Source organism: Psammomys obesus, unplaced genomic scaffold (genome assembly GCF_907164565.1).
Source record: "Psammomys obesus unplaced genomic scaffold, mPsaObe1.curated_primary_1811, whole genome shotgun sequence".
In the NCBI taxonomy this organism is placed as follows: Eukaryota; Metazoa; Chordata; class Mammalia; order Rodentia; family Muridae; genus Psammomys; species Psammomys obesus.
The window spans coordinates 9,888,931-9,905,809 of NW_026585504.1; the positions used below are offsets into that span (position 1 = coordinate 9,888,931).

At 41.0% G+C, this 16,879-nt stretch overlaps 1 protein-coding gene across 1 annotated transcript in view; it reads left to right on the plus strand.

The window, feature by feature from the left end:
* Positions 1-16,879, plus strand: part of Atp8b4 (ATPase phospholipid transporting 8B4 (putative)) — a 175,449-nt gene that overhangs the window by 130,931 nt on the left and 27,639 nt on the right. Inside the window, exons 16-20 of the mRNA XM_055601660.1 lie at positions 1,026-1,141; positions 4,389-4,553; positions 5,453-5,564; positions 7,500-7,605; positions 14,702-14,846. Coding sequence (XP_055457635.1) covers positions 1,026-1,141; positions 4,389-4,553; positions 5,453-5,564; positions 7,500-7,605; positions 14,702-14,846 — 644 coding nt within the window. The remainder of the gene's footprint in view (positions 1-1,025; positions 1,142-4,388; positions 4,554-5,452; positions 5,565-7,499; positions 7,606-14,701; positions 14,847-16,879) is intronic.

Sequence of the window (16,879 nt, forward strand, 5' to 3'; positions counted from 1 at the left end):
TTCCACCAATAGGACTCCTCTTCTGTTGGACCACAAAGGAGGTTAGGACAGATTCTAAGTTGTGGGCATATCAGCCATCCTGTCTTTGTTCAGACTGACAGGTCCTAAGTTAGGGAAGAATTCTCAAAGACACTTAAAACCCCCAGTCTTAAGAGGAGAAACTGAATTTTGGGATCTGGAGTTCCCCTCTGCTCTGAAGGTTTTTCAATCTGTGTGTCTTGCTCTCTCTTTCTCTCTCTTTCTGGATGCACACCTGTGTGCCAGAAGTGGGTATCAGATCCCAGTATAGATGGTTATGAGCCACAATGTGGTTGCTGGGAACTGAACTCAGGACCTCTGGAAGAGCAGACAATGCTCTTAACTGTTGAGCCATCTCTCCAGCCCACCTTCTCTTTTTTTCCTCTCCCCCTCCCTTCCTCCCTCCTACCTGTGTCCCTTTACCTTCCTTCCCTCCCTCTCTTCCTTTCTGTATTCTTGACTCTAATTCACTGGCTGATTCTGTTTGTTCTATCTGTGATTTTTGTTGTCCTTTAATTCTTAAAATAGCAGAGAAAATGAACTATATCAAGATCCCTGCATGGCAACAACTTGAGTGGCTAGAAATTCATGTGGAGATGAGTTGGTATCACAGTGATATTTATTTGAATAGAAGGTCTTGAATTTCACACCAAGGGCTTTACAATAAAGCTCTTAATTCTCTTTAATACACATGGTTTAATTTAAAAATTTCAGCCATTTTGTAACAGCAAAAGAGGGGGAGCTCAGTAGGTCATGTACATGAGAATACAAATACTTATTTCTGAGTTTGGGAAATCAGTGACTTCCAGTAGAAGAAATATTTCTAAATTAATTGAACAGGAACAAAGCCAGCTGACTTAGGTAGTGATTGTCTAGCCAAAAGCCCTGAAAGCTTTGTTCCTAAAACCTTATGTCCATTTCCAGATGGGCTAGCTGGAGTCTTGGAAGACTCCACTTTTCATAGATTTCAGTGATATAATGTTCTTTTCCAAACTCTTACTTTCCAGTTCGAAACCCAGAAGGACAGATAAAACTTTATTCCAAAGGAGCAGATACTATTTTGTTTGAGAAACTCCATCCTTCCAATGAACACCTGCTGTCTTTGACATCAGACCATCTCAGTGTAAGTGTCTCGTGCTGAGTTCAGCACAGGAGCCCTTTTGTCACCCCCTATGGTTAGGGCTTGCTAACACATAAACCAACAAGCTGACCTCTCAAATAGAAATCAGCTGTGGAACCATTTCATAGAGGGCAGCCAGGGAGTGTCTGGGAACTGGCTACCACTCAGAATGGTATTAGCACAGGACATCTGGGGAAAGCCACACAGTGGGGGTGAGCCCAGGGTCCTTCGGGGCCACTGCTTTATGACTCTGTTCAGATGGCAAGGAAAAAATAGAGGAAAAGAGTTGGAGCCAACTTTTCTTTTTTAAGGCTTCTTTCATTTGGGCTATAAATGTGAGTTCCTTATGTGTCCTGGGTGCTCAACCCACACTTTCTAAGATTAGCCTAATTTTTTTCAGAAACTTTCTGAAGGGCGTTGAGGTGATCTTTGTACCTTCTTTCACCTCTCCAGAGCAAGGGACTATGAAATAATAGGGACACTGTGGGTTTAAACCTGGTAACCCAGTGTCATGCTCATAATTTGTTTGAGGTTCTGGTTGACTCCTGTGAATTTTGAAGAAAATGGTTCAAAATTTTCATTTTGTCCATTTTTATTCTTTCATTAAAATTATTAAAGATTCATGTTCCTTTGTTGGATGTTGTTTTTTGTTATAAAACATCCCTTCGAGTCCTCTAAAAAACAAATAAAATGTAAATACTGTGCCTGACTGTAAGTTTAAAAGTGATGGTTTAGTAGTAATTGTTACAAACATAGCTTTTTTTCATTTTTAATAGAGCATTCTTGATTTTTCTCTTAGTCTTTTCCAAAGACTGACATGGTCTTTTAGTTTCTTCATTAAAACAATATTGGAGTAATAACTATATGATTCTTTCATTGCTCAAACACCAAGGCTCTAGATAGTTCCCTTTTATATTAAAGTTTAATTTGTTCTTTTCATTTTTGGGGGGCAGGGGAAGAATTGTTTTTAGGACAGATCAATTAGATCTGCTCTTTCCTTCGTTCACATTCATTTGGCTTCCACATTCTAGGCTCTTAAATTTGTATTTAATTATTGATTTTTGGATAGTTTTATGATAGGAAAAGGCCTTGCTCAAATGACCATTTTGGATTAAATGTGTGTTTATGACTAATTAAATGACTTAAGCCATCTGTCCCCTTTTCTGGCGTCCTCTTGGAGTTTATTCACTGTTGTGCAGAACAGTGATGCCCAGTGGGGTTTCGAGTTAAAAGCAAAGGCTGTGTGAATTGAGAAGACAAAAGATGGTTTTAAGGCAGTAACTAGATTTTCAGATCAGAAGGGGATGTGGTGATGTTCTTGGAAGATAAGGCTTGTAAATGTAGATGCACTGTCCCAACTACTACAACCGCCTGGTGATGAGTTCAGCTAATGTTTCTTGTGGTCTTTCTGGGTTAAAGGGCCTCTTGGCACCAGGCACCGCCTTTTCTTTTTACCAATTAGGGCACAGCATGATTTAGCACATGTCTGATCACAAAACTCTATCTGCGCACATCAAAACAGTAGAGAGAACATGCTTAATGACCGGCAATACCCGAAGGAACAGAAATGGCTATTAGCATGCTTTACTTGCAGTTTGGAGGCCCATAAAATGACCACTGGGGGCAGAAGTGACGTGTGAGGTTTTCAACATTGCCCCAAACTCAATCTGCTCGTGTTTCTAGCTAATGAGGCTGTGTGAGGCACGTAGCAGCCACCAATTGCTTACCGCTTGCTCCTGTTAGAAGGATAAAGAACCAGAAGTATCTTATGAGATTGTCAGTTTACCAAGTGTCCTGGTTTATTTGGTTTATACTTTCGGGTCACAGTAAGTCGTTGGAGATGACAGGGCAGGAATTCAAGGCAAGAACCTCAACCAGAATTCACTGTGGACCATTGCTTGCTGGATCATTCTCTGGCCCACTCACTCACAGGCTCATGCTTATTACCTTTCTTATATAGCCCAGAACTACCTGCCTAGGGATGGTCCTGCCCATGATGGGCAGCACCCTCCTACATCAGTTAATAATCATGACAACCTCCCATAGACATATCCAAAGGCCAATGTGATCCAGGCAATTCCTCAGCTGAGTCTTCCTTCTTAGATGAGTCTGGGCTGTGTCAAGTTGACAATTAAGACTAACTTAGGGAAAGTATGGTTTCTAAATATTTGATTACTTATTAAAAATTGACTTCATAGAATATAATTTCTAACAAATAATGACTGTTTGACATGATGATGGTATCTTTAAGATTTTTAAGTTTTTTTTTTAATCATTGAATGAAACTTTAATGTAGTTAAAAAGAGAAACATTTCACAAAAGAGTCTAGAGCAAAAGATCAAAGGCAGCCATCAAAGCTTATACTTGTAGAATCTTTCATTCCTTTCACTTCCCTTTCCTGCAAAGGTGATTATCATAACTATAAGTAGCCTACCAGACTTCACTTACGCAACCATTTAGCGTATTGGTTATTACTCTTAGTTTCTATTATGGAAATTTTCAAATATATGCAAAAGTAGGACTCACTGAATTTTCAGCAAGGATGTATTGCTCTGGGAAGTGTGGAAAGGTGTGGTGAGAGAGTCTGTTATAGTTCACAAAAGGGTGTCCTCTTTTTGCCTGGACAGCTGTGACTCCTCCAATGCTTGTCTTCATCATTGGTAGTTACAGCTGGAGTTAGGGACAGGAACACCTCCTACAGGCAGAGCAGGTTGGACACTGATACAGTTGCTTCAACAGGTTTCTCTTTCACACTGTTTCTCTCCCCCTAATCAGGATACATCAGCAGGCGTTTTCTCTCTCTTTTTTTTTCAAAAAAAATTATATATTTATTTTTATTTTATGTTCATTGGTGTTTAAGTCAGCATTTATGTCTGTATGAGGATGTCAGATCTTAGAATTACAGACAGTTGTGAGCTGCCATGTGGGTTCTGGGAGTTGAACCCTGGTCCATCTGGAAGAGCAGTCAGTGCTCGTCCACTGAGCCATCTCTCCAGCCCCTTCAGCAGGCATTTTCATTTCAGCTTCTTTTAGGGGGAAAGCTAGTGTCCTACAGATCAGACCTCATAGACATAAACATAAAACACAATCATTCTCTCCCATGTCTGAGGAGGTATGGAGTTAGAGGCAGGATGGCCATGCAGTGCTCTTGAGACAAAGTGAGTGTGAATCAAATGCTCATCATGTTGTGGGGACTTCTGCTCTGCTTATTGTTGTCTGCGTGTTCCTAAGATGAAATCTTCTTTCACAGGAATTTGCTGGGGAAGGCCTCCGAACCTTGGCGATTGCTTATAGAGATCTTGATGACACGTACTTTAGAATGTGGCAGAAGATGCTTGAAGATGCAAATGCTGCCACCATGGAGAGGGATGACCGGATAACTGGGCTGTATGAAGAAATTGAAAGAGACTTGATGGTATAAGTTTGGGATTGTGGTGTTCTATGCTTTCTTAAGTTGTTGGCTAAATAAGTCATCTTGCACATAGAAGATGGTTCTTTTTCAACGCCAAGTCGTGCTTTGTATGTTGGCTTTGAGCTTGCTGTGTGTGGGAATCCAGACGACTGGCTTTGTTAGCAATAGCTTATGCAGCGGAAGCCCTGTCGGGATAAAGGCCAGTAGACCCATCTGTTCATCAATCCCTGGGTTGTCTTTGATACAGCATATTCATTTCCTCTCTCTGCTTTCTGACCCACATTTTTGGTGCAAAGGCAATCGGTATGGCGAGCAGAGCTTTAGGCCTGAAGCATTCCAGGTTAGGAGACTCTGATGACTTCTAAGAGCAGGGTCAGTTTTAGAAACCATTCTTCCCAAAGGCCCGGTGACCAAGGAAGTTGGTAGCTGGGAGTCAAGGGAGCATGTCTTATCATTGGGGTGGAAACTGAACAATCTTCACTTTTTATTAGAGCACCTGCTGGCCTTTTAATGCATGGAATGACATTACCTTTTGTCCCAGAGTATTTTGACTATGAAGTGAGGACTCTTCTTTGAACCTCTCCTTTGCTGGTGGAAGTGGAGAAGCAGCTAGAGACTTCTTAAATCGTTAGAGGCCTCTGACCATTTGTGCAGACATGTTATTTGAACATACCATCTCTCTCATGTAAATTCTATCTCCCTGGGCTTCTGTTATTAAGTTGGCTTGACTTATGAACTTTCTACTGATTGATTTACGTACACAATAGGGTGCTTGCTGTATCAACATTTACAGCTATCTTCATTTCCTGTTATCTGACCCTTAAACTCTGACTGACAGCTATAGATGTTGCATGTGTCCTCTGTGTGTACTAACATACGTTACTCTTTACTTTCCAACGAAGCTATTAGGTGCCACTGCTGTGGAAGATAAGTTACAAGAAGGTGTTATTGAAACAATTACAAGTCTATCACTAGCAAATATTAAGATCTGGATTCTAACAGGAGACAAACAAGGTAATTTGGAAATGGGTGGCGGTGATGTTTGAAAAGGGGGAATCAGTTCTTTCAAAAAATTGTTAATCAAAAACTTAAAGCAATTCAACATTTTTCTAGTTCTCTCCATAGGAAAAAAAATTGAAATGCAAAAAAAAAAAAAAAAAAAAAAAAGGTTTTCATTTTTTAAAAAATATGGTCTTATTATTTAAAAACTAACAAAAAATTTAAAAATTAACAAAAATACCTTTTGTAGTATATTCTTTTGTCAGGAGAGTTTCTTTACAGTTGCCACCCCTGTAGAGAAAAACCACTCAACATAGTTTTCGTCTGAGCGCTGTTCTATTGGTGCTGAAGCAAGGCTCCAGAGAGCTTGCATTCTCCTTGAGTTTCTTGATGGCAGGGAGCTGTGGGAGAGCTTCTGGAAGAACTCAGGGTGTTGATACACTTCTGGGAGGCCAAGGGCAACAGCTGTTTATGGACATGTCATTGTATCTTAACAGCTCCTACAGCTGTACCAGTACACCTGGCTGAATTCCAGGATTGCCTGTGAGAACTGAACCACTTTTAGGAATGGCCAGAATTGAGTATTGTTTTCTTAAGAAAGAAAAAATAATGGTTTAATAAGCTTTTTATATGTTGCTAACAATGAAAGCTAAAAAATTTCTCCTCGATCATTAGGAAACGAAATTATTCAGTTAACTAGCATGTACTTATTTTAAAGACTATATTCATTTTGTTATTACTCTATAAAGCATTTAGGGGTCTGAAGATGAGATAATTGCTCTCTCCATATATGTACACACACACACACACACACACACACACACACACACACACACACACCTATTATCTACCGGTCTATCTGTCTGCCTGTCTCTTTGTAGAACTATGGTTTTCACCTAGGGTCTCACACATGCTAAGCAAGCTTTCTTCCCCTCAACTGCATGTCCCACACTTTCTTACCTTTTGTTTTGAGACAGGGTCTCACTAAATTGCCCAAGCTGGCCTTAAACCCTCTGCCCAGGCAAGCCTTGAACTTTTGGCCCTCTCTGCCTTTGCCTCCCATCTAGCTAGGATTACAGGCCTTTGCCACCAGGCCTGATACCTACCACTCCCATTTTTTTCTACCTAACTTACTGATTACAAGATGGCATAGTAGAAAGTTGACACCTGCGGGACTCAGTGGATACTTGTTGCTTGCTACATGGGACTGGCCACAGCTGACATGTATCATGGGCTCAGCTCTTCAATTATTACAAGTACCTATGAATTTACCATTCTTCATCTTATTTCTTGCTTTATACAAAAGATATACTGTGATTTATTTGTCTGTTTTGATTTAGGGCAAGATTAGCAGTAATGTAGAAGTAGCCAGTGTTTCATGATTCTATATTGTTAGAATAAAATTACTATAAAGTGAAAGCAGAAATTTCTGAGTATCATATAATCCTCCCAGTCTCTGGCAGAACTGTCTGGGTGGTTCTCGAACTGACTATTTAATTGCAATATTTTTTTTTTCATTTAGTGGGAAAACCATAAGAGGTTACGTGCATTTGCCTTCAATTATTAGTCTATCATATTAGACTTGACTATTAGCCAATTTTAGTATTTTGACACTCTAATGAAACTATTTGAGGTTTCTGTAAAAGGTTTGCTTTATATTTTCCCTTCATTGTACCACAGGATCTTACGATAGCCACACGAGTATTGGTTTGGGAATCTAGAGGTGGTTTTGAAAACCAAATGAGGTGCCATTGATTCCTAGATGTTCCCCCTTCTTCAAGGACTTAGTGGTGAATTTGGTTATAGGTCTGTGGTCCTGGATGTATTGTATAATGTTTTGTGTGTTCAGCTAACATCAGTGGAGCTGATAGGCTCTGGGGAGACACAGCCGCAGCTTCAAAGCTTTATGGAAAATGTAACATTAACAGAGGCAATCTTTCTTTGTACCAGAAACTGCCATCAATATTGGTTATGCCTGCAATGTGCTGACTGACGCCATGGAGGCTATATTTGTGATAACGGGGAACACAGCTGTAGAAGTACGAGAAGAACTCAGGTGTGTGTTGAAGGAAAGGGAGGCAGTTATGTCTGGGAAGGGGGAAGGCCTGTCAGACATTTGGGAAAGCAGACGTAAGTGCCCGACAGTCAGCGGCGGCGCCTCTTGGTGTACACCGCACACTTCCGTAAGCCTCGTCCACGATAAAAGATAAAGTTGTACGGGCGACGGGTCCTTGTCTTCCGGGCCTCCAGCATTTCCCAAGTGTTTAAAGGAAAGAGCTTCAAGTCCCGTGCGCTGTTCTTCAACACTGTTCCTCGTCAAGAGCCTGGGCGACATGAAGTGACGATGAGTGACGTCACTGAAGGTGTGTTCTAAAATCGCCAGTTCCCTGGCTCCCTTCCACCTCAGAGTCAGGTCTCTGAGGGATGGAGTATTGGAAGTAGTATTTAATAGGCACCTGCAGTTGGTAATCAGATAACTTTTGAAAAAACAGCCTGTAGGGGATGGCGTATGAAGTCAGAGCAATTAGTACTCCGCTCAGACTGCTTATGAGCAGCGGGATGCTTTGCTGCTTACGCAGCTGCCACTTAGTGCCAGAAAATGCAAGCATGCTGGCCCTGGACACAGGAGCACATGAATATTAAATCTGGAGAACTAATATTTCTTATCCATTTATCATACTTACTTTCTGTTACTCCATGTGAAAAAAAACATTAAAAACCTACGTAATCGTTTTTCTCTAAATTAAAAAAATGCTGGCTTCTAACAGCTTTGCTTGCTGCTTCTACACCTTCTCTGAGCAAACCTTGCTGGACAGGGAAGAAAGTCTTGGTTGGCATTTCGCCAGCTAACATCTGTAGCCCGATTCTGCTGTTGTTTCCACCTTACCTCAGCAGGAAAGGGCTCTCACATGCCGGTGAGAAACTCTGACAGCACAACATGTATATTAGAAAACTTCATTAATTTATTACTGATATATCTTAATTATTTATATAAAGGTGTATTTATATAAAGACGTATGCTGACGAAGCTTTTATTGGAGTTAATGATTTTCAGATGATTTTTTTAAATGTCATTTTTATGACAACTTACGTGGCCTTTGGGGAAAAGAGTAATGCTTTGATAGTTAATTAAAAGATTATATTTCAAAGGCAAATTATTATTTAGTTCATATATATACATATGTGTATATATAATTCTGGCATTTTTATACAGATTGTAAAACCAATAAATCAAAAGTTTTTTCTCACTATTTATTTCCTGGCATAGTTGGTTTGATTTGCATTTTAATTATGAAAATTTAAACAACTGTTTTTCTAAGTAACCTGTACAAATAAACCTAAAATTTCAAAAGTAGCATTCTCAGGCTTTATTGCTAGGTGCACAGTTTTTTAATATATGCATTTATTTAGGAGAAAATGAACTAATGAAATCCTTTTCAAAACAATAACAAAACTTAAGGCTATATGCATTGAATTTGCTCAGAGGCTGAGAGAGACAGAGAGAAAGGGAGAGAGAGAGAGAACAACAGCCAAACCCAGAGCACTGTTTAATGATGATCTTCTTACTTCTTTTGGAAGTCTAAAAATAAACAGGCAACAAAAACTTTCCAAACAAAACATTAGCATCAGTGTGAATCTCCAGGAACGGCAGGCAGTGGGCAGTGTTGGCTTTGTCTGAGCACAGGACACTGTTCATTTTATGTTTGAGCATATTTGAAGCAGCAAATAATGCCCCCAAAGAAATCATATTTTGCTGAATGTGGACCTCTCCAAAACAGCTTGGAGATGAAAAGGTTTATTTTATGTTACACTTCCAGGAAACAGTTCATCAGTTGGGGGAGGGGAGGGAAGTCAGGGTAGGAACTCAAGGGAGAGATCTGAAAGCAGGGACTTGCAAGAGGAAACCATGGAGGGATGCTGTTTCCTGGCTTGCTCCCTCCCTTCCCCTCAGATAGCTTTCATGTATAGCCCAGACACACAGTGAGCTGCGCCTTCCCACATCAATCATCAATGAAGACACTCTCTTACAGTCATGGCCAAAGTCTTCATTTCGCCACTCATCCTTATGGGAGCCTTTCTTTTTACTCTCATCAAGACAACTTTAAGTCATCTTTTGAGACTTGAGGAAATTTTATTTATTTACTTTACCTCTCAAAATACTCAGTTAGTACATTTCCCGTCAGCTAGGATGTATAGTGATATCGATGCTGTGTTTTTCAAGGGTCTATTTTGGAGCTCAAAAACCAAGACTTTAACTTCTTCCCCCTGTGTTTAGTTCCCTTCCCAGGCAAGTTTCTGAGTACAAAGACGGCTTCCGAGCTCGTATGAACGGTTAGAGAAGGAGTAGTTGAACTAATATCTCAGGATCTTATCGGTTAGCTACACAGATGTCATAGCTGTCATTTCATAGAAGAAATGTGGGGAAATGTCTTATTTATGTACTATGGTTGAGACTTTTAAATGGTAGAATTTGCTATAAGGGGGACCTAGCAGTGTATTTAAAAAAAATATAAATGTGCGTGCTTTTTGACTCAGTGACCCCTGTTGTAGGAATTTCTTCTAAGGAAATAAGTGAACAAATGTATGAATATGTAGCTGAGAAAATACGTATTGCTGCATTGGGTATGATAATAGATGATTAGAAATGGTTCACATACCCAGCTGTGAAGAATTTTGTAAAATACTACAATATTTGCAAACAATGGAATACAAAATAGTCAATAAAAGTGATTTTGCATTTATTGACTTTGGAAGGTCAGTGACATATTTAGTGAAAAATGATTATAAAATATGTATAGAATGATATGTTTTGCAAACACACACACACACACACACACACACACACACACACACACACACACACCACTAAACATCTACCCACCTAACTGCCTATCAAGCCCTGGAAAATATATGCCATGGTTCTTTCTAAGTAACAGAAACAGGCAACAAGTTTATTTTCTTCCTTTTAATTATTTTATCTGTTGCATTGTAGCATTCATGCAAAGTTTTATAACTGGTAAGAAGCTAAAAACATGTTTACTTTTCCATGAGAAGAAAACTATTGGAGGGAAAATACTTGCATGTAGGTACAACATCTCACATATCAGGGGCCTACGTGGCTCAGCCGACTGGGTGGTGGTGCTTATTTCAACCTAGAATGGGAAGCACCCTCAGCCTTTGCGTCTATCATGGAGTCAAAGCAGGATAGAAAATATTGGCAGAAAGAATACTTTTCCAGAATGCACTTTTTTTTCTTTGAAAATTGAGAGGAAAGAGCACCTAAGGGGAACTATTGTTTAGAGGCCCCTCTAAATTCTGAACCTTGGGGATTTATACCCAAGCCTCTAGCTTTGGGGATGAAGTATTTAAAATCACAAATTTGTGGCCTTCCGTGTTCTTGCATCATGTTTTTGAGCTCAGTGAAAGTCGCACAAAAGGTGTGTTGAAAGAGCAGGAGGTGAGGGATGGTAGCCAGTGGATAGAAATTACTTTAAACATCTGTGGTTAAACCTGGGAAATGCGTTTAGATCTTGTCAGCACAGACGTGTAATTTCCATGCACATCACTTGTTTGGTGGTGTTTGCCATTTTGGACATGTGGATCCCTGATTGACTTGGCTCCCCATTGATGCTTTCGTGTTAGGGGCGTGCCCAGACATCTACAGCCAAGCCCTGCCAGTGTTCCCGAGCTTACTTCATGGATGGCATCTTAACAGAACATGTATCTTTCACTCAAAGGAAAACAGAATGCAGTTTTGTTTGGTCAGACAAGAGAACTCATTCAGTGTTTCATTTCTGTGGCACAGGTCACATGTTTTGTTCTGTGACCCCACTGCCTCTGAGTACCCCACTGAGACACTTGGATTCCACACTCCCTCCTTAACCCACAGGCTGTTTAATTATGAGTGCTTTTGATAAGTGCAAGTGGATCTTGGGGCCGATATGCAAGACTGAGTGTGTGATACAGGCCATTTTTAAGATTTTGTTCAGTCAGGAGTCCTTTCGTGGAGCAGACTGTACTGCTGGCCACAACATCACACAGAGTCTTTTAATGACAGCGCAGACCAAACAGGAGGCATCTGCGTTTGACTTCCCAAGTTCTAGTCTCCTGGGGAAAGTGTTTGAGTGGGTCAAGTTTCTTTTCATAGACTGTAACATTCTAGAGCACTGCGTTTTCAAGTCTAGTGCATGCTGTTGCTTGCAGTTGCCCTAAGTCTCAGAAGTGATGCCTATTTTCATGGGGTTGATGCCCTGTCTGGGCCAGTTGCCAATTTCTGATAATGGATCAGTGTCTTTAGAGGTCTTTGGGACGCAGAGGGTTGGTGAACCGGAAGCTTGAGCTAAAACACCTTTCACTTTCTCCTTCCTCCTCCTGGTGGGGTGGTCTCTTTCATTGCTCTTGTCACTGTATCTTACATTAACATAGAGAGAGGCCGTGGCTGATGTTACATCTAAAGCCATTTGGTTTTGTCACCAAGAACTAGGAATTTGAAGTTCTGGGTCTCTGCCTCAGGCTAATCAAGTGTCCAAAAGTCAGATAGCTAACGTGTCAGAGGCAGACCCAAACTTACAAAGAGCAAGCACGCTCAGAGCTCTGGCCTTTGTACCAAAGTTCAAAAATTTTTTTTTCCCTTTAAACATAATGCCGTAATTGAAACCCATTTCCCTACAGATACTTTGCATTCTTGAATGCAGAGTGCCAGAAAGGACTGAGAAAATGGCTTGTTCCCCACCCCCTCCTTTCTGTCGACTCCACGCCCGAGCACAGTGCTTTACTGTGCTTCTGATGGCATGGGCTGTGAGCGCTAGGCAACTTCACTCTCAGTGCACCTCTGCACTCCAGCATTGTACTAAACTGGCCCTCCTTACAAAGCCTAGGAGGTACAGACGTTCTTTTGTGTTAGCATCTGTTGTTTGTATTCTGAGGTTGAATAGAATGTGTGGTGCTTCCACGAAGTACAGTTCGTCTTCATTGAGAGGTGCCATGTGCAGCTTTCCTCCGTCCTAATGAATTGCTTTTGCAAGAACCAGCTTGTGTTTGTAGAGCTGAGTTCCAGGAAGTAAAAGAAATGACAGCTATGGACAACCGCCCAGGTCTCACTGCGGTGTGAGCGTCGAGTCTGGCAGCGAGTGAAGGTCTGGGAGGAGGGAGCATTAGAAATTTTAGCAGAGCATAAAAATTGTCCCTTTTCTGCCCGGAAAAGGGCTTATGCCACATGTTAGGAAGACACTGTTGGGGAAAAGTCCTAAGTAAATAGAATCTTAGCCAGTGTTCATGAACTTCATCCTCCTGTGGAATGTGTTCATTCTCCAAGGGGGAAATGGAGGTTGAGTCATTTACGCAGCAAATGGGAACCTCACCAAACAGAAAACCCTGGCAGATGTTTGTTTTTTGTTTATTTTGCTTCGGTGCCTTCTCAAAACCCAGTTTATGAGATCTGCAGCACCGTCATAGAAATGCTCACATGATATAATTTCTCCCATTCATCACATGGAGCTGTCAATTTTCATGACCACAATGAGTGTTCCTTGGGTTGACTGGAAGTCGGAGTCTTCCGCTTGCAACAGTTAATTCTTCATGCCAGCTCTGTCTCCTTCCCCACAGTGCACTTCATGCTCAGCCCTCTAACTTTGCACATCCTTTTGTTTGTTTCTGCAAAGTGCTTGCTGACTGTCTGATATCACTCTTGGAACCAAGGGCGTGTGAGAGGGCTCTTAAGTGCAGGCGCGATTTTGGTGCAGGACAGCAGGAGGCAATGTTGCGCTGGGAAACAAGGGGGCCTGAGGTGCTTTCTGGGTGTGCTTTTGTACTTTGAACTATAGTCTCAGTGACGCATTTTTAAATAATTCAAAAGATGAAGGCAGAATGTTTGTTTTAATATGGTCATTATCTCCTACCAGACGAGTTTCAGTATAAACTCATTTTGCTATAAGTCAAAACATCTAGCAAATCATTCCTGACTTCCTATTTTTTCCCCCGGCCTTCATCTATGCACGCACATTCACGTGCACTGACTGCCTTGGGCACCCTTCTGCAGGGAACATCTGCTGGTATTCCTCTCATGGAAGCTACTGTGGTCATGAATTCCCCTTCCTTTAAGGACATCATCACATTTTTGAGAAGAACAGTAAAACGCCACTTTTAATGATGTTATGTCATCATTAAACAGGAGACAGAGATGGGGTGTGTGCAGGGCTCTTGTGTGTCTATACTGACTAGGTCTAGAGCATTGCAAGGAATTTCCATTTGCAACAACCCCATGCTTTGGTGTTTGTAGTTTCTTACAAGATCACTGTCATCGCTTAAATTAGTGGACACTTTTTTAAACTTAAAATATTCTATTATTTTATAATAATAAATGGCATCATGTCTTTGTCTTTTTTTTCCTAAGTTAAAAATGTGATTATCAGTGAACTATCATTTTCAGACAGATTGTATAACATTTTATGTCAAATTGATGAGCATGTGCACACATACGTGAGGGAAGAAATGGAAAGGGAAAAATTGAGAAGAGGAACTAGGGAGGGGGCACAGTGAACAGGAAGGCTTCATTCTCTGTCTTTAGTGTTTGCTTAGCAGATTGAAAAACACTGTCAGAAAGTGTGTTCTTCAGCCTTTATACACCAAAGCTATCAAGATTCCTCAGTTAAAGCCAGTTTTTAGAGCCAGGTACAACAGAGTACGCCTGTAATCCCAGCACTCGGGGAGGCAGAGGCAAACTCTCTGTGAGTTTGAGGCCAGCCTGGTCTACAAAGTGAGTTCGGGACAGCCAAGGCTACACAAAGAAACCCTGTCTCAAAAAAACAAAGCCAAAGCCAAAGCCAAAACCAAAACCAAACCAAACCAAACCAACCCAACCCAACCCAACCCAACCCAACCCAACCAAACCAAAACCGGTTTTAGATAGTTTAAACTGTTTGAGATGAGTCTGTATTCATTATGTTTACCTGCCTATTTCCTGAGCCTTGCCCCCACCCGGTACAGCCTTGACCCATACTGCTGTCTGCTTATTGGCTTGCTCGATGGATCTAATTCTTGGGCCTTACTCTGAATAACGATGGAATGAATTTATTCTAGGCCAGTCTCTTGGAGCAGTTATAGATAAGCTCTGGGTACTTTGTTATGCCTTTTTAATTCTCCTATTCTTTAAGGAAAGCAAAGGAAAATTTGCTTGGACAAAACACAAGTTTTTCCAATAGACACGCAGTTTATGAAAGTAAGCACCAGTTGGAGTTGGCCTCGGGAGCAGAAGCTGTGACAGGAGAGTATGCCTTGGTCATAAATGGCCACAGTTTGGTGAGTTTGCCTGAGGCCATTGTCCTTTCTTTTTCTTTATCCCAATAATCATCTCTTTTGTGCTGTTATAATGAGAACCCCTTTTGTGTTTTTCAAACAAATGACACTACAAGAAACAGGGCGTGGACAGGATTTCCTGTTTACAAAAGGAAAGACTTCTCATACGTTGTTGTTTGAAGGATCACACTGGATGTGAGGGTCTGGAGGAACAATTCACTGGGAATCTATGAATTTTGCCTAAACAGTCACTTAGGAGGATTGTTTAAGTGCTTTTGTAAGGCGGGGATGTCACAGCTCAGTGTCATTTAATTGAAATAACACAACTGGACGGATGGGTTTCAGTTACTGCTCTTGCTAATGTTTGTGATTTGCGAGTCATAACCTGACCTTCATAGAATTACCACGCCAAATTACTGCCATTAAGATACCTCTGGTGGTTTTTCTAAATAGCAACATTCTACAGCAAAGCCAAACAATTTGATTTGATTAGGAAATCTGGTTCTTGTCATAATAGAATAAACTTGCATTGTACTTCTAACGCAGTTCAGGTTCCAAGCCCTGAACGAAACTCAAACCGCTCCTCCCAGTCTCCAATTAGAATACAAAAGCCCCGACTGCAGTCTCGAGAAATTATCATTTATATGTACAAAGAACTTAATCTCACATCTTTCTCTGGCTTTGATGCTCATTTTTCACTTTGGAGTTTGGAAAATGAACGTTTGTTCTTGAAGACAGTTTCTTAGCGGACAAAAGAAGCTGGATCTGAGTACATTAGATCCGCCCCCCCCTGTGACCGTCCGCCTGTTTGCTGCTAGCGCTCTAAGATCCAGCTGGATCCCAGACACAGCCGTGTGCCGCTTCCACACCATGGAAAGTTACAGAGCTCAGTTGCAGGCCAAGCTTGGTCGAGAGCTGGTCCAGATGACATGAACTTTTCCCTTGCACGATGAACACCAACCAAAAGTTACGTCTGTCTGCTAAGATCTAAAGTTTAGCAGCCCTGGCAGCGCAGTAAAACAGGATCCCCAGTGCATTATACTTTGACTATCCTTTGGGCTGAGGAAGCCAGTGTGTGTAGGGCGTGGCCGTTCAGGTGATAATCACCTATTCTTTCGCTGGAAAAAAAGCAGCTAAGATGGCTGCTCTTCCGGGACCCTGTTTGCTTCAAAGCCCTGTGCTCACGACAGCATGTCACGTCATTTGGAGAACTGACTGTATTTTTGCCAGTATGTTCAGCTTTTGTTTGTTTTCTTTTAAAACCATAGCTCCAGTTTTCTCAAATTCTGAAGCCTTTCTGAATGTATTTGGGCCAGTCTTCATCAAAGTCTAAGTCTACATTTTTACTTGTTGACAATAATGAAAAGTGAGCAGAGAAAAAAGGGGCCATTTTGAGCAAAAGAGCCAGTTATATGCCTTGTCTTTAAGAGAGTGTGATTATACCTCAAAAAGATGGTCCACAGTGTCCTCTAGGCATGTAGGTTTGGATATAAATATTTTCTGCACCAGAGACACACTTTTGTACTCATTTTTCTATTCACCTGCTCATAGCATTATCATTGGTTAGACAGACTTACCCAGGGCATCGTAGAGCATCAGAGAACTCAGGCTTGAATGGATCACAGCACTTGTTTGGGGAAGCACTGTATAATTCTGATAGAATTGTGGCAGATACTGCAAAAGAGGAGTTAACACAATGCTTTTAGAGCACAGATGTAGACACACTTAACTCTTTGTTTTGAATTTCCCTCTTTCTTTCCTATTTTTAAATTTTTTTTTCAGCTAGAGGCAGGGGATGTTTTTGGAGGAAGTCACTAAATCATGGTGATAGCTCAGCCTCATCATTTTACACATTTCTACTTGAAACTAGAAATATTTATGTAGAAATTTACATGGTCATGTTAAACTCCTGTAACATCAGTGTATATTTTTCAAAGATTAACTACTTCCTATGCAGTACAAACTTCATAGCTGTGACAGAACACAAAGTGTAAGAGAAGGCTGGAGCCTGCGCTGGTTTACAGTACTTGAATGCT